The 27,729-nt window shown below is 44.7% G+C and overlaps 1 protein-coding gene across 2 annotated transcripts in view; it reads left to right on the forward strand.

The window, feature by feature from the left end:
* TBKBP1 (TBK1 binding protein 1) overlaps positions 1 to 21,335 on the forward strand; it is a 109,607-nt gene extending 88,272 nt beyond the window's left edge. For both annotated transcript variants that reach the window (XM_040435276.1, XM_040435277.1), the window contains exons 7-9: positions 5,232 to 5,341; positions 17,868 to 18,484; positions 20,825 to 21,335. In XM_040435276.1, the coding sequence (XP_040291210.1) occupies positions 5,232 to 5,341; positions 17,868 to 18,484; positions 20,825 to 20,953 (856 nt within the window). In that variant the 3' untranslated portion in view covers positions 20,954 to 21,335. The remainder of the gene's footprint in view (positions 1 to 5,231; positions 5,342 to 17,867; positions 18,485 to 20,824) is intronic.
* The last annotated feature ends 6,394 nt before the right edge of the window (positions 21,336 to 27,729 follow it).

Genomic DNA, 27,729 nt, shown 5'->3' on the forward strand with positions numbered 1-27,729 from the left:
CATCCTATATCCCACTCTCTATCTACACTATATACCCACTTATTAGTATGCCCCCCCCCCCCCATCCCCCCAGATCCTAGTTTAAAATGTCCTCCAGTCTGCCAATCTTTCGCTTTACTCTGAACTTTGATAGGTTACAGTGTATATCGTATGCAACTAAGGGATGGAGTTTAATATGGGCCTGCTTTTTGCTGATCGCCATCTAAGACTTAACTCACGTAATTCTGAACTGCATGACTGCTACCCCTGACTACTTGATATTTTCCTTATTTTTGATTAATTTATTCTATGTCTTTTTGTTCTTTGTATTATTTGTTTATGCCTACTTGACTGGACGTTATGTCCTTTATTTTATGCACAATGTACTATGTACCTTATTATTGTGAAAAACTTTAATAAACATCATTGAAACATAAAATGTCCTCCAGCCATCTAACGATTTTTCCCCCAGGGCAGTTGCACCCTCCCTATTGAGGTGCAGCCTGTCCCTACTGTAGAGCCTGTAACCGACAGAGAAGTCGGCCCAGTTCTCTATTAACCCGAACCCTTCCTTCCTGCACCAGCTTCTGAGCCACTTATTTAACTCCCTAAGCTCCCGTTGTCTCTCTGGTGGTGCTCGTGGCACTGGTAGTATTTCTGAAAACACTACCTTGGAGGTCCTGGACTTGATCTTCTCTCCTAGTTCCCTAAAATCATTTTAAGGACCTTCCATCTCTCCCTGACTTTGTCATTGGTGCCAATGTGTACCATGACCACTGGGTCTTCCCCAGGCCCACCCAGCAATCTGTCAATCCGATCCGCAATATGCCGAACCCGAGCACCCGGAAGACAACACATTGTTCAGCATTCACAGTCTCGGCGACAGATGACCCTGTCTGTCCGCCTAATAATAGAGTCCCCTACCACCAGCATCTGTCTAACCTTTGCTGCACTCCGTTTCCCATCCTTCCTGCAGCGGTCATCCTCCTTGTTGCTAGGAGAAACACCCTGCTGCAGTGTTGCTGGCCCTAGGCTTTCATCCCTAATATCAGCCAAACATACAGGCATATTTACTAGGGCGTTCTATCTCAGGACTAGCCTCCCTGGCACTTTTCCCTCTACCCCTTCTTTCTACATTAACCCAACTGCTGATCTAATAGTCCTGATCTTACCCTTCTCCTCCCACCTCCATTTCACTGACCCCAGTCAGTGCATGCACAGTGAGGTCTAAGCCTCTCTCCAGGTCTGCAATGCCCCTAAGTATTTCAAGCTGCTTATTTAGATCCAAGATCTGGGCTTCCAAATCTGCAACATGATTGCATCTAGTGCAAATGTATTCACCCTCGAAAGGCTCTTCAAGGCATGCATACATTGCACAGGACACACACTTAGTGGCATTGTCCATGAGGCACATGTTTAATGGGGATGAACAGTAAAGTAGAAAAACGGTAAATATGAGTCAGAATTAGACCCTGTCTGCTGTAGTTCCAAGAGCTATAACTTTTTTATTTTTCCATCTATATAGCTTTATGAGGGCTTGTTTTTTGTGGGACAAGTTGTAGTTTTTAATGGCGTCATTTTTGAGTACACATAACTTTCTCATTAACTTTTATTAACTCTTTCTGGGAGGGAGATGGGAAAAACAGCAATACTGCCACTGCATTTTTATGTTTTTTACGGCGTTCATTTTTCGGTACAAATAACATAATATCTTTATTCTCTGGGTCAGTACAATTACACCAAATACGTATTTTTTTTTTTTTTTACATTTTACTAGTTTTTTTGCAATAAAATCACATTTTTTGAAAGAAAAAAATATTTTTGCATTGCCACTGGAGTTGTGTGACGGCTTGATTTTTGCGGGACAACTTGTATTTTTCATTGGTATCATTTTGGAGTAAATGGCGCTTTTTGATCGCTTGTCATTACGTTTTTTCGGTTGCAACTAAGAATAAATTAGCAATTCTTACTTTTTTTTTTTTTATGGAGTTCACCGTAGGGGATAATTTACATGATCTTTATGTAGTCCCGATTGTTGCGGCAATACAAAACATATGGAGAATTTTTTTTTTGCAATTTTTTTCATTGAAAAGTGTATTTTCTCTGGAAAAAAGCGTAAGAGACAGCTTTTTGATTGCTTTTAAAATGCAATGCACTATCCCTATAGTGCATTGCATTTTAATGGCAATGTATTCTGACATTGACCAGCAGGATGGAAATTATGGAAGGCTGGTCTGGGGCCTACATCAGACCCCATGCAGCCTTCACACACATCCCGCGATCGCAGCCTGCGATCGCATTTTTGGGGTGCCGATTTTACATGCAGCGGGCGCCTGTAAAGTGTTAAACAGTCCGGATTAGCACTCCTGTCGGTCCAGGCTGTTATGGCAGGGCCCCCGTGCAGCGCTTAGACTGGGCTGCCGTAAAAAAGCAGCAACCGAGCCTAAGGCCCCTTAGTGACCGCCATAAGAACACGTATGGGTGTTCACTAAGGAGTTAAACTCCACTTATTCACGAGCCCACCTAGTACAGCAAGCCCAGGTAGAGCGAGTTAACTGCTGACACCAGTGTTTGGCTGCAACAGTCATGTGAATGATGTATGTGACATCATTGCTGCAGAAGTGGCAGTGGTTTAATGAGTAATGATTATTTTTATTTCCTGTTCTCAGGCAACATTCCTAAAATCCTGGGCAACTCCTTTAAAGCCTATGGCAAAATATTTTAACTAGACTCAGCTATTGCTTTTTGGAGTTTTTGATTTATTTCTGGTGGTCATTGTGCTTTCTTTTCCAAAAGGTAATGGGCTATGTACATCTCTGAGGCAATTTTTTTTCTATTATTGCATTTTGCTCATCTTGAGCTAAAAATCTTTTTTTCAATTGGTCTTTATTAAACTATTTGAACCACTGTCTTTGTGCAGGCTTGAGTTTCTCTAGTAGCAGGATCTGAATTGTCACTCTATTCCATCAGGCAGCTCAGCTGATGGCTTCTTATCTCTGACCTTATAAACCCTCATTATAGCTCAATTGTTATCTTACTGATAAGAATGTGGCTTAAATAAGTGTTTATGACCTTTTAGTAATTTAAGCCTCATTCACACGTCAGTGTTTCACGGACGTGTGCTGTACGTGTTCTCCACGTCATTTTAATGTGTGCATCAGTGTTTTAGCATGGTCCATGAGTGCGTTATTTTAGCATGGATGCATGCTCTATTTTGTCTGTGTTCACGGATCCATCCCGTTCATTATAGACTATGGGTCCATGTTTCACGGATCATTAAGAAGAGATTCTTTGAAAATTATTTTTCAGCTGTTCAGTGTCAGTGAAACACAGGATGCAATACGGACACAAAAAAACTGACACACAGACCCAACACTGATCCTTCACGGACAGCTTCACGGATGCATCACTGACCACCTGCTCACGGATCTGAGCACGGAGACGGACGTGTGAATGAGGCTTTAGAGATAAGGTTTATTAGATGACTGGCAAAAAGTGAACGTAAAAAGTAGGATTCACAATGCTACAAAAACAGTTAACCTTTTGTGATGGAACAGCTCAATATTTTAATAAAGACCAATTGAAAAAATAAGATTTCTAGCACAAATTGAGTAAAGTGCTATCATAAAAAAAATTGCCTTTAAATTTTTACAAAATATTAGTACCACCAAACACACTTGGAAAAAAAAAAACATGAAAAACACCAGTGTGGCTACATCTCAGCCTGTAGTGTATTCAAGTATAGTATAGTGTATAGTGTATTCAAGTCTTTCTAAGATATACAGTATATGAAAGGAAGTCTTAAAAAGTTCACTTGTTTATTCCTGTGGATGTGTTACTTGATACATAGTCACATAAAATTGTGATGTTAAGAGAAGTCCTGTAAAACTGCTGACAGCTTTGTTGCAGACAAAGCATGAAATGTTTTTTTGTGTAATTGATTCTCGTAGTAACACAATGGTCAGTGCATGTGCTTAAAAGGAACCTGTCACCGGGATTTTGGGTATAGAGCTGAGGACATGGGTTGCTAGATGGCCGCTAGCACATCCACAATACCCAGTCCCCATAGCTCTGTGTGCTTTTATTGTGTAAGAAAAACGATTTGATACATATGCAAATTAACATAAAAGAGTCATATCTTACTTGTGTGACCAAAGAAGAGTCATATTTTCAAGCTCTGACTCATCTCAGGTTAATTTGCATATGTATCAAATCAGTTTTTATACACAATAAAAGCACACAGAGCTATGGGGACTGGATATTGCGGATTTGCTAGTGGCCATCTAGCAACCCATGTCCTCAGCTCTATACCCAAAATCCTGGTGACAGGTTCCCTTTAAAGGAAATGTATCACCATATTCATTTCTTACTAGTTAAAATGTATATATGAATATATAGGGATATAAATCAGTAGTGCATGTGACCATAAAGTGAATGGGTTGTCCAGCTATTGTTAAGTGATGACCTATCCTCAGAATAGGCCATCACTAGCTGATTGGTAGGAGTCTGACACCCCACATCTCCGCCGACCAGCTGTTCAGGTGTAGATCTGTTGCCGGATGACAGCGCTGGAACTAGACAGCACTGTCAACCTTGTAGTGGAGGAAGTGCGTTACTGCAGCGCTACTCCCATTCAAGTAAATGGGAGCAGTGCTGCAGTGATGAGCTGTGTCCACTACACCGTTGACAGTGCTGTGCAGTCCTGGAGCCGACTTCTAAAAAATGGAGCTACACACCTGATCGGCAGGGTTGCTGTGTGTCGGATATGGGGTGTTGAACCTGTGTCCTGAGAATTGGTCATCACTTAGTAAAAGCGGGACAACCCCTTTAATTTGTTTAGCCAGCATGAAATACGGTACTACATTTCCCTTTTATGGCCAACTTTGGAATCAGCTAAATTTGCATATGGATTAAAAGTACTTTTTTTCTAGAATGAAGCAACTTATCGCTAAGTGTCAGGAATCATTGCATTTTAGCCCTACAAGCCACTGTGCCTAGTTTAACAGTAGATTTTCAGGTTCCCATTAATATAGATACTGTGAAGCAAATGGGTTAATAAGGCTCAAAAGGTTAATATGTGAGTTATAATATTTTTTTTAAAATTGTTTGATTCTATAGTACCCTTTTCCCTAATAATATACAGACATACTGTATCTACTACATCTTAATACAGTGCAGGAAGAGTGCTTTTATCGTGTACAATGTGTCATGTTTGAATGTTGTCACAGTGTAAATGTCCTTTTTATTCCCAGGGTGAATTTGGCCTTGGCGTACACTGAACTGACAGAGGAGCTTTACCGTCTACGTGATCTTACTGCCCTGCAAAGCCGTATTCTGAGGTCACTGCTAGAGGAACAGACAGGTAGGAAAGCTTTGTGAAGTTTTATATTTCTATCTAAAAGAGCAGATAAGCTTATACAGAAAATGCAGTGGCCGTGTTTGTGATTGTCCCAACGCTGCCCTGGGTCTCTGGACACCATCGAGGTGGCACCATATGTTTCTGCTCTCCAGAAGGGATGAAAGGCGTGGTGCACCCCAATGGGAAATAAGTCCAGAGAGTCAGGGTCTGCAGTAAACCAGTGTGCTTCTTTACTGGAGGAATTCAGGTGCAAAACAATACAGGTGAGGCACAGAGCTGGCTTCTCCAGTCTCCTCCCTGGCAGAAGAAGGGTTGAATGCTGAGGAAAAGCCTGAGCTAGCTGTCCCTCTTTCTCTCAGAAGACTGGTACCCTGGCCAAAGGTTGGTGGTCCAGCGTCTGTGGCAGAGTATCCCCGTCTCAGCATCTTCTTCTAGTCACTCTATAGTATGTCAGAGTCTCCTCTTCTAAGCACTTTTCCCTGACTGCAGGACACTAGGGGCTATGCTTGCTTATATACCATTTATGGCTTAACTAGAACCTTCTAGTGGGAGGGGTGTAGTGGAGAAACTCAAAGCACAAACAGTTACAATTAGAGATGAGCGAATTTTTAAAAAATTCAATTCGGCCGGTTTGGCGAATTTTCTGAAAAATTTGCTTTGATCCGAATTTATTTGTGGCGAATCGCGTAAAAAAACATCTATTTCCTGGTTGCAGAGAGCCTTTATAGTGGTGTAGAACACTGTGCCTTGCAGTAACACGCATAGGGAGTCTGCTGTGGTAGTGAAATAATACTGTAAGTCAGTATGACATGTAGATGACAGGCGTAGCTCTAAGAATCACTGCACAATTCACTTATTTGGGCAGTCACAGGGCCAAAAATGACCAAATAACTCAAGTATGAACCTTACAGGTCAATGTTAGCGTCAAGAAGAAGCGCACTCCTTTTACACCATCGTCAGCTGATTCCACATAGATGTCTACAGAACCTGTTCTATTAAATGCTTATACAAGTAGAGCACCCCGACAGAGTGGAGAGGGTGTCAGCAATAAGTTTATGTTGACGTCACTGATTATTTTGCCCTTTATCTGATCCATCAGAACAATAACCCCCAAAAAACTGATCCTGTCTGTTGAGCATCCGCCTTCACTTGGTCAGCATTTGGTCAGTAATCCATCAGTATTGCTAATGCCAAAAAAAAACAGGAGTTGATCCAAAACAGAGATGACACGTGAATGTAATATTTGCATGTCTTCTGTATTTTGTACCCACTCATGCTTTTGGCTACCAAATCACAAGCCAATTCTGATGGGACCATACAGGCCTAACAGCTGCTATACAGACAGGATCCGTTGTGTGTCTCATTTTTCCTTCCTTCTGACAGATCAGAAGAAGGGTCAAATAAATGATGATGTCAGCCAGGCCACAAGGCAAAATAGTGGCCCAGTCATGAAGTGGGGAGGATGGGAACAGCATGAGAAGTCCACAGAGTGGCCCTGTGACATAGTCGTGAGGTGGAAGCAGCATGAGGAGGCCACAGAGTGGCACAATGACAGTGTGGAGGTGGCAGCAGCATGAGGAGGCCACAGAGTGGCACAATTACAGTGTGGAGGTGGCAGCAGCATCAGGAGGCCACAGAGTGGCACAATGACAGTGTGGAGGTGGCAGAAGCAGCATCGGGAGGCCACAGAGTGGCACAATGACTGTGGAGGTGGCGGCATCAGGAGGCCACAGAGTGGCAAGGAAACATAGTGTGGAGGTGGCAGCAGCATCAGTAAGCCACAGAGTGGCAAGGTGACATAGTGTAGAGGTAGCAGCAGCATGAGAAGGCCACAGAGTGGCAAGGTGACATAGTGTGGAGGTGGGTGGCAATACCAGTACCAGCTGAAGATGGTGGGTGAAAGAAGGAGCACTTGGCATCAGATGTGTGGCATCAGGAGGCTGGCAGCATCAGAATAGTAGCTGAGGCAGGTAGCCAGGAGAAACCGGTCTCTTTTGTCAAAGTGATGGTGTGGCACCATGGATGATCTAGTCTGATGCATCAGGCATTGGTTGGTAGAAATCCTGGCTGATCCATGCCTGATTCATCTTGACAAAGGTCAGTCTCTCCATATTTTGTGTGGACAGGAGAGTTCTTCTTGGGGTAACTATGGCCCCCGCTGCACTAAACACCCGCTCTGATGCCCCACTACTGGCTGGGCAGGACAGCTTTTCCAGGGCAAACGCTGCCAGTTGCGGCGGCCACAAATCCAGTTTGGCTGCCCAGTAGTTTAGCGGATCTTCAATGTGGGGTGGCAGGGTGCTGTCCAAGTATGCCACCACCTGCTGGTTTAGGTTCTGCTCCAGGTCTAGATGCTGCTGCTGGTGAGTAGTTTCTTCACTAGGCGGGTGAAGAAAGCTGCTCATCAGCAACTCTAGACTCAAGTTGCTGCTGATGGAGCTGGAACTGTTCCTACACCCCCACCCTGCCACAGCAGCCATGGCAGAGAAACGTGAGCGCAGAGGGCCCCCCCAGTCAGACCTGCGAGAGGATGGACGATGACGCAGATAGGCAGCGGTCAACTAACTACATAGGATATCTCTATAGTAGTTCAGTTTGTCCTCCCTCTCAGTGGGTGTAAAAAAGGCCCCCATTTTGGACCGGTAGCGAGGGTCCAACAAGGTGGAGAGCCAGAAGTCATCCCTCTGCCGAAAGGTGACAATTCAGCTGTCACTACGCAAGCAAGTCGGCATGCATTGGGCCATTTGTGCAAGTGACTTGGAGGGACTCCCTGCCTCCATCTCCACTGCATACTGCCACGGTGTGTCTGGGTCCTCTGCCTTCTCTTCCTCATCTCCCTGTAGCTCCTCTGGCTGCTCCTTCTCTACCCCCATTTCGCTACACATTGCTTGTGCTCCAATGTCCCCCTCCTCCTCCTCCAGTTCAGCCCCCACAGGGCTCATGTGGCCGTGAGATCTAGGCGCCAATTCTCCAGTCCCCTGACCAGCCAGATTTACCAGCATCTGTTCCAGGACATAAAGCAGTGGAATGACGTTGTTCATCCCGTTGTCCTGATGACGGACAAATAACGTGGCATCCTCAAAGGGCCTGAGCAAACGGCATGTGTCACACATGAGCTGCCACTGGCTGACATCGAAGTTACACAGTAAGAAAACAAAATGATAGAGCAGCATCAACGGACCTCACCGACCAATCCCGAAATACATCAGCCACAACAGGACCGCAGATCTGTAGCAGTCCACAAAACAGTAGAAAGAAGAAAGGTTACGGCAGCATCTCCAGTGTATCCTTTATTGAAGCCATGAGTGTGTACAAATAGCAAGCAATTGCAACGTTTTGGCTACATGCTTGATAAAGGCTACTATGGAGCCGAAACGTTGCAATTGCTTGCTATTTGTACACACTCATGGCTTCAATAAAGGATACACTGGAGATGCTGCCGTAACCTTTCTTCTTTCTGTCGAAGTTACACAGGGGAGTACTCCTCTCTGCTTGGATAATCAGGAAATTGTTTATGGCCGTTCTCTGTTCGTACTGTATAGTCGGTCCAACATATAGAGGGTGGAATTCCAACGGGTGGAAACGTCGCATATCAGCCTATGTTGGGGGATGCCGTTCTGCCGCTGCAGCTCAAGGAGGGTGTGCTTTGCGGTGTACGAGTGGCTGAAGTTCATGCAAAGTTTCCTGGCCATTTTTAGGATGTCTTGCAGATGAGTGGAAGACTTCAGGAACCGCTTGGCAACCAGCTTCAACACGTGTGCCATGCAGGACACATGGCTCAGCCTTCCTTGATGCAGCGCCGACATCATGTTCTTCCCATTGTCGGTCACCATGGTTCCGATTTTGAGTTGTCGCGGAGAAAGCCAGGATTCGATTTCTTGGTGAAGGACACAGAGCAGTTCCTCCCCTGTGTGACTCCATTCGCCCAGGCAAATGAGGTGTAGAACAGCCTGACACCGCCGTGCCCTGCACTTGTGGTATGCTGGAGGAGCACTGTGAATTTTCCCTGCAGTGGAGGCTGAGGACACGGTGGGGGATGAGGAGGCAGAGGCGGACATTGTCGCAGGACCAACGGTGTGAGAATGTGGAGGCAGAAGTGGCGTCACCTGGCCAAGTTGCTGGTGTGGCTGGCCAGGAACCACATTTACCAAGTGGGTCGTAAAGGACATATATTGTCCTTGACCGTAGTTACAGCTACCAACCAATTTTCCCAAAAAAGGCTGTTTCACAAACAAATTTCACCACTGAATGGCTAATTGACGTAATTCGGTCTGTACAGCAAAAGGCAGTCTACAATCACCCATCAATTTTCTCAAAAAAGGCTGTTTTACAAAATAATTTCACCACTGAATGGCTAATCAACGTAATTTGGTCTGTACAGCAAAAGGAAGTCTACAATCACCCATCAATTTTCCCGTATTCTTTTGCTAAACGGCAAATTTTTTTTTGGGCACTAATACACACCAAAAAGGGCTGTAATTTTCTCACTTCACCACACACCGGCTAATAAGCCCTTTTTCTTTTTCCCCACTAATACACGCCAAAAAGGGCTTTAGAACATATAACTGCACCGCTGAACGACAAATATATTTTTATTTTGCCACTAATACACGCAAAAAAGGGCTTTAGAACATATAACTGCACCGCTCAACGGCAAATATATTTTTTATTTTTCCACTAATACACGCCACAAAAGGATTTAGAACATATAACTGCACCGCTGAATGGCAAATATATTTTTTCTTTTTCCACTAATACACGCCACAAAAGGCTTTAGAACATATAACTGCACCGCTGAACGGCAAATATATTTTTCCTCTTTCCACTAATACATGCCACAAGAGGCTTTAGAACATATAACTACACCGCTGAACGGAAAATATATTTTACTTTTGCCACTAATACATGACAAAAAGGGCTGTAATTTTAGCACTTCACCACACAACGGCTAATAAGCCCTTTTTTCCCACATAATACAAGCCAAAAAATGCTTTAGAAAATATAACTGCACCGCACAAGGGCAAATAAGAAATATTTCCTTGTAATAAACCCTGTTAATGCCTGTATCAAACAGCACTTGCACCCTAATAAGAATGGTTTGCTGGAATTACAGAGCTATATAATGGCAATTTGGATCCCTAGTCAGTGCAGCAAGGTGTAATAGGATTGTTCCTATTACCCAGGCTGTAACCTCCCCTACTGAACCCTGTTCAACATAAATGCTGTGAAATAATTCCTCCCTATCCTTTCCCTACACCTTGAATAATCTTTCTCTGAACTTGTAAATCGTTTTTTTTGCACAGTGAAGTTTTTTCTATCACTGTCCCTAGCGCCTGCTGACATCTCTCCCTGCACTAAGTACACTGGAAAATGGCAGAATCCAAGATGGCTGAGGCTATTTATAGGGCTGTGACATCACAGGTCTGGCTGGCTGCTGATTGGCTGCATGCATGGCATCATGGGTGATCCCGCCTTCCCAGAGTTCCTTGCTCCATGTCCTCACATGTGCAGCAGCCATTTTGGGAAAAAATGAAATTCATTACCACGAATCGTGATTCGTTTTCCTGAAATTCGGATCGAATTCCACTTCGTCAGCTTCGATTCACTCATCTCTAGTTACAATGTTACAACCCCCATCTGTCATAGACTTGCATTAGAGGTTTAGTGATACCAAACGTCAATGACACAGCAGTTTTTCCACACAAAAACATGTTTTCAAACATAACAGAGCTAAACCAGACATTTAAAAGAGCAGTCTGTCTGGCTTTGTTGTTAAACAAGTCTGTCTTTTTCCCTCCAAAACATGCTCTTCTTTAAACTGTATAGTAGCTGTGTAAAAGTACCAGCTTCTCATTCAAAGTCCCAAAAGTCTTTCAGTATTCATTAACCCTTTCCACAGAGCCCCGCAAATGCAACCCACATGAACAGGGTATACGTCACAACATAAATATAAATATAGGACACTACAGAAATACAATAATGGACTAACAATATTTATATTAAAAGATGAGGGTCATGAACAGGGGTTGATTAACTCAAAATGCCTTAAAATATTTTTTGGGGGATTCCTATGGTTTTTAACAGATATCCATAGCCCAGTTGGACAACACCTGGCTGTGGCCAAACTATACACTGCTATGGATGGACTTAAATATGCATATTTGAGCACTTACAAATTGTAATAAAACTGCATAGTGTATGCTGCAAAATATATGCTGCTGGTGAAGTTGGGAAATATGCCAATTGCTCACTGAACTGAGAAGATTTGTAACAGATTTTTGAAAGGAAAAAGGCACATGTGCACATAAAAAAAAGAGTACTATCTTTTAAAATGCTTTGTGTAGTGCTACATTCTATATATGATCAGCTACAGTCCTGGCTACAGACACTATAACTGCCCCTATGCTATCAATAATAATAAAACCTGACTTTTACGCATAAGACTTGCTTTGGTCTGGAGCCCAGTGTTTGTGCAGCCTGTCTAGTCTGTTCAGTCCTTGAAGGCAGCAGGAACTGAACACAGCTGGAGCCCAGCACTGACGGAAGCCAGGCTCCCGCTGTAACGGCCAGCATCGGAGATAACTCCAATGTCGGCCACTTGACTCCCTAGATGCCGCAGTCAATAGCACCTGCAGCATCTAGGCAGTTAGCTCAATTGGTGCCATGGTAGATGGGGCCTAACAGGACTGTATGTATTTTACACTGTGCAGCAGATACAGCCTAATGGACAGCCTGTCACTGGTACAGTGATAGCCTATAATGCAGTGGTATATAAGGTTTACCAGTACATTAGAAAAGCCATGTACCCTACTGGGACAAAATAAATAATAAAGTAAATAAAAAGTTAAGAAAGAATAAGTAAAATAAAACCATATTTTTACATAAAAAGTGGATTTATTTAGTAAAAGTGGTAAAAAAAACATACATGCACACATATGTTGCCACAACCCATATAATAAAGATAACATGCTATTTATACCACCCTGTGAACAATGTAAAAAAATGCAAAAAATACAGAATTGTTTTTTCCTATTCACCCCCATACTTGCTCTTGGAATGTATCGACATAATAAGACATGTTATTATTGTGAAAAAGTAGTAAAAAACACACAAAATTACACATATTTGGTATCACCATAATTGTACCTAAGACATAGAATACTTGTTATGACACATGGTGAATGCCGTACGTTTAAAGTGTAAAATGCAATGGCTGAACTGTTTTTTTCCCAATACCCCACCAACAAAGGTAGGAAAAGTTAATAGGTTATGTGTACCCCAAAATTATGTCACTAAAAAATACAATACACCCCCAAAAAAACAAGCTCTCATATGGCAACATTGCCACCCAGCATCTTATTTCGTACTCAGATTTGGCTGCAAATACTCCTCAAAATACTAAACGGAGTATAGTACTGTAGTGTACGGGAACTGTAATACCCGTCACTACCAAAGTGTCACTTGGTGTGCTGTCGTCCCTCCTAATTATGGGGAAGTTGTTATATGTCAGTTTTATAAAATGTCATGTAATGCAATGCTATGTGTTTCCCTGTTACTATGACACTTGCATGTACAGGCCTGCTAGGGGTGTCATTTCAGCTTCTAGTCATTAGAGGGAGCTAGGGAGCCCTAGTTTATATAAGGCCCAGTCAGGGAAGTAGAAGGCAGATGGAGTCTAGTGTCTGTAATCCACAGTTGGAGATTAGACAATGTCAGAAACCAGTCCAGGCCTGAAGCCTGCTGTCCAGGAGAAGATTCCCTCCTGAATTCCCATATGCAGAAACAGGAATATCTTAGCTAAAGAGCCTGAGGAAGCTGAGAGGGACAGAGGCAAAGAGCAGGAAAGCAAGAGGTACTAAGAATAACAGAGGAGGTACTTTTATAAAGCTACAACCAAGGATATAAAGCCAGAACTAGGTTATTGGGCCTTGGTGAAGAATTGCTATATTCCAGGAACAGACAGAAATAGAGTGCAAGCTCCTGTACTGCAAGTCCTGTGTTCAACACTCTGTAATCACCTTGCTAAAACTGTAATTGCCTGCATCAACCGTATTGCAAGATCGACTGTATGCAAAGGAACTGTGATTCCATTAATGTCCCTGTATTGATGATGACTACTAAAGTTGGAGTTTGGTTTTAATACCACGTGTTCCTCAATTTATTCCTGCATCCGCAAACGGCGTGCCACCGTTTACTTGGCACTGGCGTCACAAACTTTTTATACCATCTTGCTTTCCTGCTCTTTGCCTCTGTCCCTCTCAGCCGTCTCAGGTTAGTGTCTATTGCACTACTACACCCAGGAACACCTTTACACACAACTTGAGTACGCTGCACCTCTCTTTTGGCGTCACGAACAGGATACGCACGCTTTCTAGTGCAAGAAGCGTGAACTTTGTGCCTTATACAGTTGCCCTGTGACCAAAGTGACAATTTGCCCGTTTTATTCAAGTGGACTTTGTGGACTGAAAATTATACCCAAAGTGTACCAAAAACCTCTAAAAAGCGCTGTGCAGTGTTGCGCTACCCAGAGGAAGAAAATCGCCGCATTGGAGTGTGGTTTAGTGGACTTTTTACAATCCTGCTTGCTGTCAGTGAATAGACAGCGTTTATACCCAAAGATGGCTGCCGGGCTTGCTGAATTTACTGCTGCGTCACCTTCATCCCGAAAAGGCGGGAAAAATTGGCGCCTTTCTGAGGAAAAAGCGGGAAGAAGGTCAAGGTCAGGCGCCACGGCTTATCTGGATATTTGCATGTCTGCCAGCATGGACACCGCCTTCCATATACTGGAATACCTGGGGGGCGGCCTCCCAGTGCAGTGGGAGGAGCTGGCTACTCTAATTGACGCGACCCTATCGCTCTCCTCAGAAGGATCGAGCATGTTGGATAGTGAGCAGAGTGTTACTGCAGCGTCCGCACCTGAAATTGCAAAGATGACTGATATCGGTGTAGAGCCAGAAGAGGCTCCACCGGCCTACTCTCCGGGACCGGAGCAACCCGCCTGCCGCCCAAGGGAGAAAGAACCCGAGCCCTACTATGGCTCGTGGAGGGACTTTTTCCAACCATCTTTCAAATGGTCCTCCCTGATGGCGGAGATCCGAGAGGCCGCTATAAAGTGGAATACAAAGACCAAAATCATCTATGAGGAACTAACTAAGACAATACATGAGAAGCATATGCACACCCAACCCCGCCTGGAAAGGAGAAAGGGAGTGGTGCTGTCATTTGACAAATCCCGTGGCTACGGGTTTATCCAGGACTATCTAACTGGCAGAGACCTCTATGTGAATCGAAGGTCTGTCAAAAGAGACTACCTCCCTTCGTACCAGCACAGCCTCCGCGAGGGAGAGGAAGTGGAGTACACCCCTGCCGAGAGCCTGCGAGGCCCTTATGCGACTGCTGTGACCCGTCCCAAGCGAGCACCTGAGGACTGGGAGGCAGAAGAAGGAGAAGACTACTCTGGCTGCGAGCGGGAACCGGAACGCTCTCCAGAGCCGGCCCATCACGCCTTCCAGGAGCGGAGCTCCTTCATTGGGCCTAATGTCTTCTGGCAGCCAACCGTGTTGGAGAAATGGGTGAGCCCCTATCCTTCCCCCGAGCTGCCTCGTCGGGAGAGGACCATATCGGAGCTGGAACAGTTAAAAGGACTTAGTGCTACCTTTAAGAACATCCGGATGGGTCGGAGACCAGACGCATCGCCCGAACCTGCAGAGGCCGAGTCCGCGCCATCGGTGACTGTACCTGCGCCGGCGGCGCCAGCAGAGGACAGCGATTCCGACACAGAGAGCATCGGTGAGCAGATCGTCCGGCTGGAGGAGAAGTTGCGGGAGTTACGCAAGATACACACCGCCAGGATCCGGACACCGCCAAGGAAGGATGAGGTAAGGGTGCCTGTCACCACCCGTAGACCGCCTTCTGTTGCCACCGCTCCGTCAGTGCCCCAGACCGGACCCGCGATTGGCGTAAACTGCTGCACCCAGAGCACCGGACCGCTTGCTGCGGCGGTGCTAAGCACGTTACACCCTGCAGTGATCATGCCAGGACCGGCACGGTCCACCAGAGGGTTCACCCCTAGGCCTATGGGGCCAATACCTATTAGGGGCCCCTTTACTCTACAGCTGCCCCCTGACACTGTTATGTGGGCACACCCTCCTGTAGAAGAATACTATAGACGATACCTGCCAGCGGAGCCAAGTGGATATGATATGCCACTGTAATCAGCCTGCTAGGCCTTTGATTTGTTTCACTGCAGAAGTTTGATGTTAACCCTTCCAGGACAGGAGTCCTATGTTTCTGGTCCTTTGTTGCGGCTGCCAGTTTGTCCACGGCTCAGTGGTAGGTGTTGACCACTGAAATCACAAAGTCAGCAAGGCCACGTTTGTTTCCAGGACCTCCTGCCTGCTTTTGCTATCCCACGCCAAGTTGTGCCTGTTCCTTAGTTGCACCTTTTACCCTTCACCCCCTTTTCAGGTTGATCAGGGGTATTACAGCACTTTTCTTGCTGTCCTTTTATTGTGCAATTTGATACTAAGGAACCGTGCCCGGAGACAGACTCAAAAGGACCTGAGCCTCTGAGATTCTTACTCTTTTAAAAGTATTGTGCCCAGGGATGGACTCCACTGCATGAGAGCCTCTGTGATTTAATAAGAAATAACCTGGGTACGGACTCATATTTGTTCTTTGAGCCTCCAAGAACTTTGATACTGTTTTACCGTTTTCTACTGTTCCATCATGGACTTATTCATTGTTATGGACTATCCTGGTTATAATGTTACGCTGTGCCAGGTCAGCGCCCCCGTTCCATTCACTATCCTGAGAGAAGAGAACGACGCCCCTTGTCACCACACTTCACTTTTGCCAATTGGACCTGATGTAAATGTAAATGCAGATGAATTACATGTATGTATGCCTGCATGTCTCTATTTTCTATTTCAGGTAGAAATCCCAGTTGGGAGACCCATGATGGAGTACGAGGTCGTACTCAGCTTAAAGCAGTGGGGTATGTAGTGTACGGGAACTGTAATACCCGTCCCTACCAAAGTGTCACTTGGTGTGCTGTCGTCCCTCCTAATTATGGGGAAGTTGTTATATGTCAGTTTTATAAAATGTCATGTAATGCAATGCTATGTGTTTCCCTGTTACTATGACACTTGCATGTACAGGCCTGCTAGGGGTGTCATTTCAGCTTCTAGTCATTAGAGGGAGCTAGGGAGCCCTAGTTTATATAAGGCCCAGTCAGGGAAGTAGAAGGCAGACGGAGTCTAGTGTCAGTAATCCACAGTTGGAGATTAGACAATGTCAGAAACCAGTCCAGGCCTGAAGCCTGCTGTCCAGGAGAAGATTCCCTCCTGAATTCCCATATGCAGAAACAGGAATATCTTAGCTAAAGAGCCTGAGGAAGCTGAGAGGGACAGAGGCAAAGAGCAGGAAAGCAAGAGGTACTAAGAATAACAGAGGAGGTACTTTTATAAAGCTACAACCAAGGATATAAAGCCAGAACTAGGTTATTGGGCCTTGGTGAAGAATTGCTATATTCCAGGAACAGACAGAAATAGAGTGCAAGCTCCTGTACTGCAAGTCCTGTGTTCAACACTCTGTAATCACCTTGCTAAAACTGTAATTGCCTGCATCAACCGTATTGCAAGATCGACTGTATGCAAAGGAACTGTGATTCCATTAATGTCCCTGTATTGATGATGACTACTAAAGTTGGAGTTTGGTTTTAATACCACGTGTTCCTTAATTTATTCCTGCATCCGCAAACGGCGTGCCACCGTTTACTTGGCACTGGCGTCACGAACTATTTATACCATCACCTGCCTATGCAGAGAGTCAGCCGTCTCAGGTTAGTGTCTATTGCACTACTACACCCAGGAACACCTTTACACACAACTTGAGTACGCTGCAGTACGACCTCTGGCGCTAGCATAGAGCCCGATAGACCATCTGATATCCTGCCTCCTGATAGACTGTCAGGCTGACTGCAAAGCATTGTGGGCAAGTCCAGTGGCCGGGATCTTGTGATCCTCCATCTTCATCCTACCTGCCCTGTTTCTTTCACTAGTGTACTGAGACTTAAATTGTGTGATTCCTCCAAAATAAATCCCCAAAACTTTGGATTTGTTTGGAAGAAGAATTTTTTTGAAATTTGTAACTATTCGATTTGTTTAGAATCAATTCGCTCATCTCTACCGACTGCTTAAAATGACAAGGGATCAATAGGGACAAACATGGCCATGAAATAATAAAATGCGAGTCCATAAATAGTGTGGAAATATCTACTACAAATGATGCTGAGAAAGGTGATATCTATATTGAGTTTGAGAATGTGGGAGGCAAAGAAGAGGAGGCAGCTTATAGAGTCAGGAACTGGATGGCTATAATTTCACAGACAAAGATAATTTCACAGTTTCAGCAAAGATAATAGTTTCTAATTATAGTGTCTGATGATATCAGACTGTTTTTAATGCACTGGTTTCACCAAGTTTTGGTTTTCAACAAGTTTTCAAAAGTATTTCCTTATTTATTTTAGGACACTCCCCTCCACATCGACACTCTCCTCAGTTGCGCCACTCGCCTTCTTCTCTCCGCCACTCTCCTTCCTCTCAACGACGCTCCCCAGTCCCACAGTGTCCATCTCCCATTTTGCAGAGAAGATCTCCTGCCCCACAGTCTCCAGTCCACCGTCGGTCCCCAGTACCACCTTCTTCACCCTCACGTAGATCTCCTGTACCCTCACCATGCCCATCACCTGTGGGCACAGATATTTCATATCCTAAGCCCTCAGTGCACCAAGCAAAAGCATCATTCCAAGCCCGTCGCAGCTATTCTGAGATCAGTGAGCCTGCAATGTATCCACGAACACCCCGCTCCCTATGGATGCCAGCTGGAACTGCAACTCTGCCCAAGCAGTTGTCCTACAATGAGGGGTATGCTGGCAGCCCACCTACTGTCCCTTGCTTCCAAGAACCCCCACAGCAGTCCTCCGATGAGGATGAGTGGAGTCCCCCATCCCCACCTAGTCCAGAACCTGGAGCAGTACGTTGTGCTTCCTTTTGTGCTGGATTCCCCATTCCTGATGCAGCAAATAGAAGAATGTCAGCATCATACTCCAGAGCAGAACATGCACAGTCCTGGCCGTCCATAAATGTAAGTGAGCAAGTGGGGAAAACATTTGGGCTTCGTAGACAAGGTAACTCAGCAATACAGTCAGATAGGAACAGTCTGTGAACTTCTTTTTCATAGGGTCCATTATGAACATGATGGAGTAGTAAAGATAATACATTTGTCAGGGCAGTGGCTGCAGAGATATGAAATATGACAACCACATTTTTGAGACAGAAATAAATTGCTGCTCCCCATCTCCAGCTCCTCTTTGGCAGGTAGTATAGGCAGTGGGTTGGTCAGCCTCCAACATTCATGAAAAATAATTAAAGGCAGCCTGCTTGAACTTTTATTTACTTGTTTCTGTAAGTGCCCAGGAGGCAGAGTTTCATTGTGAAGTGCTCTCTGCCTTGAGCTGCTTTTTAGAGAAGAGGGGGAGGAGCTGTGATACAGCTCAATGCAGAGAGTCCCAGTGAAGCTCCGCCTCCCAAGCACTTACAAGAGCAAGATCTAGAAGAATAAAAGTTCATATTCACACTACTCCTAATGAGAAAAGCTCCACAAATTGTATGGTTGTCCTGCTCTCTCCAGCCCCTACCTAGTGCTGTCAGCAATTTAACATGGTCTAACGTGCTTACAGAGTCCCTTTAAATTAGTGACAGATAATCTTATAATAATAAGTTGGCACTTACTGCTTTTTTTTGTAGTAGTTTATATGAAATTACACTTTATTAGGCGCAGCATGAGCCGAACCAGGAGTCCTTATATTCCACTGCCCTCCCACTGCCTATTAGGCTACATGCACACGACCGTTGTTTTGGTCCGCATCCGAGCCGCAGTTTTTGCGGCTTGGATGCGGACCCATTCACTTCAATGGAGCCGCAAAAGATGCGGACAGCACTCCGTGTGCTGTCCACATCCGTTGCTCCGTTCCGTGGTCCGCAAAAAAAATATAACCTGTCCTATTCTTGTCCGTTTTGCGGACAAGAATAGGCGGTTATATTGATGGCTGTCCGTGCTGTTCCACAAATTACGGAACGCACACGGATGCCATCCGTGTTTTGCGGATTCGCAATTTGCGGACCGCAAAACACACAACAGTCATGTGCATACTCTGCATACGGAGAACGCTATCAGTCAGTGACAGGTATCCAGAGCGGGAGTACATACATCATGTAAAGGACTTCTTGGCCTGTACTACACCTAATAAAACGTCATTGAATTGAAACGACTGCAAGAAAAATGGAAGTGAAGCTTCTATATAATCACAATTTCTGTAATTAAATGGGTTGCCTAAATTCAGCAAATTGATTCATTTGTCCATCACATTATACACTGCTCGTTTCCATGGTTATGACCAGCCTCTAACTCAGTGGTCGTGCTTGCACACTACAGAAAAAAGCACCAGCCTCTCTGGTGGCCAGGAACATGGCAGCGCACTTGGCACACACTTTTTTCTAATAGTGTACAAGCATGACCACCACTGCTGGAAAGCAGGGTGGACATAACCATGGAAACAAGCAGTGTATAATGTGATGGAAACATTAATCTAGCCAGCAAAGCAATATGGACAATCACAATACATTAGTAAGTGCCTTACATCAACTGTGTCTACATGATAAATGCCATTTGCTTAAAGGGAGTCTTTCACTTAAAGGGAGTCTGTAACCTAATCTGAGCATTTTAGACTGCTCAGATCAGGTTATACACTTTTTGACCCTCATTACAATGGCACCTTTCCTTTTTGTGTCCCTCGTTAAGATCATGAAAAATACACTTTTTAAACATATGCAAATTAGCTTTTGAAAGTGCCCAGGGGAGGCTTTACTGCCGCAAGTGCCCAGGCCCCTCTGCAATGTGCGGGCCGGCAAGTCTCAGCACAGCTGTCTCTAGTTGGCTGGCGCATGCGCAATATGAAAAGCTGTTCCTTTGTCCATAATGGGCAGAGCAGTGCGCAGGTGCAGGCCAACTGCGCTGAGACTTGCCGGCCCGCCGTCCTATGGTGCCGCTCGTGACTTCCGCCAGCTGGAGGCAGAGGAGGAGGTAATAATAGGAAAGAAGGGCGGGCCAGAGGGTTGAAAGAGGTGTGTTTTTCTGGGCACATCGCCAAGGGGCCTGGGCACTTGCAGAAGCTCATTTGCATACGTTTAAAAAGTGTCTTTTTTATGATCTCGACGAGGGACACAGAAAAGAAGGGTACCATTGTAATGAGGGTCAAAGAGTCTATAACCTGATCTGAGCGGTCTAAAATGCTTAGATTAGGTTACAGACTCCCTTTAAGTGAGACAACCCCCTTTAACTTGTGCTGCCATGAGATAAATGAATACAAATGAAATCTCTTTCACTTCCCCTCCTTTCTTTGTGTCCATTTTCACCTTTCTGCAGTTACTGATGGAGACAGTGGATTCGGAAGTTCGAAGCTGCCCTCTCTGTCAGCTGGCTTTCCCAGTTGGATACCCCGATGATGTTCTAATAAAGCATATTGACTCCCATCTTGAGAACAGCAAGATCTAATAGATTGCTAAATTTTGGGAAATGGCAAGTTTTGGGATCCAAAACAAATTTAAACACATACTAATGGCAGAACAGGATAATAAACCCAGTCCTTATTATACAGTCTTCAAGAACGTAGTATGTTGTGTAATGATACTAAGTATCTACAGTATGACTGCAGAATCCAGTATAATGATGGATCCTGAACACGGCGAGTTGTACAATGAGAATCAATGATAATTCGGTAACACAGATGGGTATTTAATGCAAGTCTTTGCACATTATTATATTGATGACTAGACAGTCACCTTTAAAGAACACTGTAAAGTGGAGGGAAGAATATATGCAGCCTGAAAGGATCACATTGCACAGGCTCTCTAGGTCAGGTGGAACCAAAGTCCCAGCTACTGGACATTGTGTTCCACAAAAGCTCATAGTAAACTAAAGAAACTAAAGAGGGACTTTAGTAATTTCTTAAAGGGGTTGTCCAGGTTTAGAGCTGAACCCGGACATATCCCCCTTTTCACCCAGTCAGCCACTCTGATATGAGCTCCAAATCGCGCAGGGCAAGGGAATTTTCTTGAGATCCAGTGACGTACCGAGACCTCCATGGGTAAGATAGGCAGAGGCCTCCGCCTAACAGTGAGCCCGGTGATGTCACCGACGCTAATGGGCAGGCTTTAGTACTGCCCTAGCCTGCAAAATAGGCTAGGGCAGCTCTAAAGCCTGCTCATTAGTGCCGGTGATGTCATCGGAAACACTGCTAGGCAGTAGCCTCCACCTAGCAGTGTAAAAAATATAAACAAACAGCCCTTGCCCTGAGAAATCCAGCGCAGGGCAAGGGAGAGCATCAGAGCATGAAATGATCCCATGCTTATGTCAGAAGGGTTGAGTGGGTGAAAAAGGGGATGTGTCCGGGTTCAGCTCTGAACCCAGACAACCCCTTTAAAGGGAATCTTAACAAACTCTTGGACTATTAACTGCACTAATAAATGAGTAGTCCTGCAGATCTTTTCCTACAGCTCCCATTCTTCTGCTCTCAGGGCTCAAAGCTGCACGGAAAAACATAGTTAGGACTGCTACGCGCACGTAGAAGTCCTCTCCATTGTGTTACTGCACTACACTAGTCTGAATCATGTATTTGAGCACTGGCAGTAAGAATATAAAAAAGAATGATCTGGATTCTGGACTCCTCATCTGCAGTAATACTCATTTAGTACTGCAGTCATAATCCAAGATTGTGGTGGTGACGGATGCCCATTAATATATAGATCTGGCAAACTTGACATTCTCAATGGCATATGTTGTATTAAATGTCATCTTTACTGCCTGCTGAATGATGTATGTAAAGTGATAAATGCCAAGTTAAAGTTTGCTACATCTGTGTTAGGCCTCATGCACACGGCCGTTGCCTGGGTCCGCAATACACGGGCACCAGCCATGTGCAGCCCGCATCACGGATGCGGACCTATTCACTTGAATAGGTCTGCAATCCGGGAGATGCGGTGCCCAATGCACTGAACGGCCGCACAACAGCCGTGTGCATGAGGCCTTATTCGTATTGCAATTAGTTATATAATAGGGTCCATTGAAAAGGGCCCAGTGCAGTGCCTGTTACCCATATACACTGAAGGAGGACATTTTCTGAAAGACATCTTGTAATGGTGCTAGTTCACAGACCAGAGACTAACTGAATGCCGCAGTAATGCCCTGGCCAGTAAAGGGCTGTTTCCACCAAATACATTGATCACCTATCTACAGAACAGCTGATACATACTGTGTTAGATCACTTGGGGTCCTGGGACCCCCACGACCATTAGAACAGGGATCTTGAGTTCCTTGTTTCCTCCTCCATGCGCTGCAGTGAGTGCAGTGGTAGCTGAACATGTGCATTGACACATCATACAGACTCTGTGGGACTGACAGAAACCGCGTATAGGAGTTGATCAATGTAATTGGTGGGAAAACCCCATTAGGGTTGTTTTCACATATAGGGGAAGATTTATCAAAACTGGTGTAAAGGAAAACTAACTTAGTTGCCCATAGCAACCAATCAGATTTCACCTTTCATTTTCCAAAGGAGCTCTGAAACATGAAAGATGGAATCTGATTGGTTGCTATGGGCAACTAAGCCAGTTTTCCTTTACACCAGTTTTGATAAATCTACCCCATAGTCTTTTTGGCATTTTTGTGCACTTTTGAATGTCTATGGGAAATATGAAACACCTTGAGGGTCATTTATCAAACTTGTGCAAAGTAGAACTGGCTTAGTTGCCCATAGCAACCAATCAGATTCCTACTTTTATTTTCCAAAGGAGCTGTCCAAAATGAAAGGTGGAATCTGATTGGTTGCTATGGGCAACAAAGCCAGTTCTACTTTACAGTTTGATATATGACTACCCCATGAAGAAAATACTACTAGTTAAACATTCTGGGGAAGAGTTATCAAAACTGGTGCAAAGGAAACTGTCTTAGTTGCCCATAGCAACCAATCAGATTCCAACTTTCACTTTTCAGAGCTCACTTGGAAAATGAAAGGATCAATCTGACTCGTTTAAAAAAAAAAAAAAGCCCTATAAACCACGGCAATAAAAGCATTCTCCTGGTCCCTATGGTACCAAAACCTATTCAAAATAGTGAAAATCTGTTCTGGTAGGTATTCGTCAGACCCTGTATTTAGCGAGGGCGGTGCTACGCTGTGACTTTTGTATTATTGCATATTTTTATAGCTATTCTTCTGCTAGCCCACAAAGTATTAACCAGCTCATGTCTGTGCTAACCTCTGGCCATCGTATAGATGCCGTAGTTAGTTGGAGTAGGTGGCCTTCATGAGGCAAGACGCAGTATAGTGACAGACTGCAGGAGCTGTGCTCTGGGCCCCTCTTCACCTATACCAATACTTCCTCACCTGACTTGTAGATGAAGGGCTGGTGCTGTGTGAAGCCTCCGCTCATCTGCAGCGCTTCCTTTGCCACTTGACACTGCTGATTCACAGAGACCTCAAAGCAGCACGTCATCATCTACATGACATGCAGTTTGCAGTGAGCACCCAGTAACCATTTACCAGATGGCCATACTTTATAACAGACCTGTCAGCAGATTTGTCCCTATGACACTGGCTGACCTATTCCATGTCCTCTTGGCAGCTGAAGACATCTGTGTTGGTCCCGTGTTCATATGTGTCTGCATTGCTGAGAAAAATGATGCTTTAATATATGCAAATGAGCCTCTAGGAGCAATGGGGGCGTTACCATTACACTTAGAGACTGTGCTCTCTGTAATTTCTGCGCCCTCTCCACTTTGATTGAGGAGGCCAGGCAGTGCAAATGTCATTACACCTGGACCTGTCAATCATAGTGCAGAGGGCATGGCAGCTGCAGAGAGAGCGGAGCCTCTAGGTGTAACAGTAACGCCCCTGTTGCTTCTAGAGTCTCATTTGCATATGTGCACACTTGCACATCAAAACAGCATTTTTCTCAGCAATGCGGGCACATATGAACATTAATGCAACAATGGTCTTTTGAGACCTAGAATCCCCATAGGGGTCCCTAACTAATGTTAAAATTATATCTTTATTGATTAATTGTTTAAAAGTTTATTTACAAACACACACTCTAAAGAAGAAAACTCGATTTTAAATTATCAGTGTCTAGTGTTATATGGGATTGTTCCGGTTGGAGCAGTGTAATTGCATTCACAATTGTTTTGTGAGGGTCCCTAAAGCCTAAAGAAGCATTGGAAGGTACTTACCAGCGATAAACAATTGAGAGCTGTACTGCCACCATATCCTAGCGTCACATATAGGAGAGGACCAAATCTTAGGGATAAGCTTGTTCATAGCTTCCTTCCTGAAAGACAGACGATAAATACGAGCTGGTTAAAATCCAGTATTACTGGCTCTTTCCCTTGCGGAAGTTGCACCTTTTGTAAATATTTACCTAGAGTAAAAAAAATTAAAAACCCCATAGATGGACGTGAACATGTGATCAGAGAGTTCTTAAACTGTCGGAGCAGTGGCATTATTTACATCGCCTCATGCAATTGTCCCAAATTATATGTGGGCAAAACCACACAGGAGTTGAGGCGCAGAATATCTGGTCACATAAGTGCCATAAATACGGGCAAAGACACGTCACTATATAGGCATATAACATATGCCCATGGTGGAAATCTGGAGGTTCTAAAATTTTGGGGACTGGAGAAAAAAACTTTGGGACCAAGAAAAGGTAACCTAGATGTAAAACTTCTGCAGGAAGAGGCCAGATGGATATACAAATTACAGACCCTGAGTCCAGGAGGCCTAAATGAGGGTTTTTCATATATACGGCCTTCATTTAAATCTAACATAGCACAACAAGAAAGCATAAAAAGCCAAAAGTAAAAAACATTATAGTGAAACACCAACTAGAAGAAACACTACTATAGACCTCAGTTTAAATAAAGATTGGCACCACCGCACCACCGTAGGATAGTCACATAGCCAAAAAAGAAGCCAGCCACAGTGTTACATCGATGGAAGTCAGCAATAGTGTCACTTCCATGGAATAGTATAAAGTATGGTGGATGGACTATACCCTGGTAACTCTGATAAATGATAAAAAATAAAATAAAAAAGTCTTTAGATCTCTCCCCAACTACAAGTGACCTCACTTGCCCCCATTGACGTTTGTCCCTACCCAGAGATGAATTGTAAAGGGACCCTCACAAAACAATTGTGAATGTAATTACACTGCTCCAACCGGAACAATCCCTTATAACACTAGACACTGATAATTTCATATCCATTATCTATGGATAATTTTAAATCAAGTTTTCTTCTTTAGTGTGTGTTTGTAAATAAACTTTTAAACAATCCTATAGGGATTCTAGGTCTCAAAAGACCATTGTTGCATTAATAAAAATATCCTGAGGGTCTCTAAAAGGGACTTTGTTCAACACATTTGAACATGGAACCAACACAGATGCCTTCAGCTGCCACATACTTCACATGCAGCAATGACCTCCTGGTTTGGCGATCTGGTGCATTGGTCCATGTGTACTTTAGCTAGTTTTACCTAGATTTGGTCACTCCGCAGCCTGGCTGACCACTACCTGTGTAAGGCAAAGTGCACTTAGCCTAATGTATACACCAGGGAACGCTTCCAGCGTATACTTTAACATTTCCATAGGGTCCCCACTCACCAGACACGGGACAAAAGAGTATTCTTTCAGCCTTCATCTGGCCAATGTGTGCCAACATACTGATTTATGAACACTGGTGTAAAGGAAAATTGATTTAGGATCTCAGGTGGAAATGGCTGTCAAATATGCATGACTGATGCACAGGATCCATTTTTTTTTTTTTTACAGGATCCTGACGAATCGGAAGAACAGAAAAAGAAACGGAGATGGGAACTCTCCCTTAGTTGTCCAAGCACAGATTGTTCCTTTCATTTTACAAAGGAGCTCTCAAAAATGAAAGGTGAAATCTGATTGGTTGCTATGGGCAACTAAGCCAGTTTTCCTTTACGCCAGTTTTGATAAATCTCCTCATACTGTTTTTTTAGCTGTATACATAAGCACCTTTCCTGTACAGAGGGCCACTGCGCAAAAAATAAAGTACATCTGTCACAAGCCTTCTTTCAGGTGTATACCGTACATCTTAAAGGCGTTTCCTGGAAGTTTGAAATTGATGGCCTATCCTCAGGATAAGGGCTCTTTCACACCTGCGTTCTTTTCTTAGAGTTCCGTTCTTTTCTCATAGAGTTCCGTCGTCGGGGCTCTATGCCGGAAGAATCCTGATCAGGATTATCCCAATGCATTCTGAATGGAGTGAAATCCGTTCAGGATGCATCAGGATGTCTTCAGTTCCGGAACGGAACGTTTTTTGGCCGGAGAAAATACCGCAGCATGCTGCGCTTTTTGCTCCGGCCAAAAATCCTGAAGACTTGCCGCAAGGCCAGATCCGGAATTAATGCCCATTGAAAGGCATTGATCCGGATCCGGCCTTAAGCTAAACGTCGTTTCGGCGCATTGCCGCATCCGACGTTTAGCTTTTTCTGAATGGTTACCATGGCTGCCGGGACGCTAAAGTCCTGGCAGCCATGGTAAAGTGTAGCGGGGAGCGGGGGAGCAGTATACTTACCATCCGTGCGGCTCCCGGGGCGCTCCAGAGTGACGTCAGGGCGCCCCAAGCGCATGGATCACGTGATCGCATGGACACGTCATCCATGCGCATGGGGCGCTCTGACGTCATTCTGGAGCGTCCCGGGAGCCGCACCGACTGTAAGTATACCGCTCCCCCGCTCCCCGCTCCTACTATGGCAACCAGGACTTTAATAGCGTCCTGGGTGCCATAGTAACACTGAACACATTTTGAAGACGGCTCCGTCTTCAAATGCTTTCAGTACACTTGCGTTTTTCCGGATCCGGCGTGTAATTTCGGCAAGTGGAGTACACGCCGGATCCGGACAACGCAAGTGTGAAAGAGCCCTAAGGCAATATGTGATCGTGGGAGTCTGACACCAATCAGCTGTCTAAAGAGTGACGTCACATTCGTTGGTCAAATGGCCTTTTTACAGCTCAGTCCTATTCAAGTGAATGGTGCTGGGCTGCAAAACCAAGCACAACCTCCATACAATGTACAGCGCTGTGCTTGGTAAGATGGGAGGAGGTCGCAGCGCTCACAGGAGTGCCGCAGTCTCTTCAGACAGCTGATTGGCAGGGGGTGCTGGGTGTCGGACCCCCACCGATCAGATACTAATGACCTATCCTGAGTATAGGTCATCAGTACCATACACTTAGGCCCCTTTCACACG

This window comes from Bufo bufo, chromosome 6, assembly GCF_905171765.1.
Source record: "Bufo bufo chromosome 6, aBufBuf1.1, whole genome shotgun sequence".
Classification (NCBI taxonomy): Eukaryota; Metazoa; Chordata; class Amphibia; order Anura; family Bufonidae; genus Bufo; species Bufo bufo.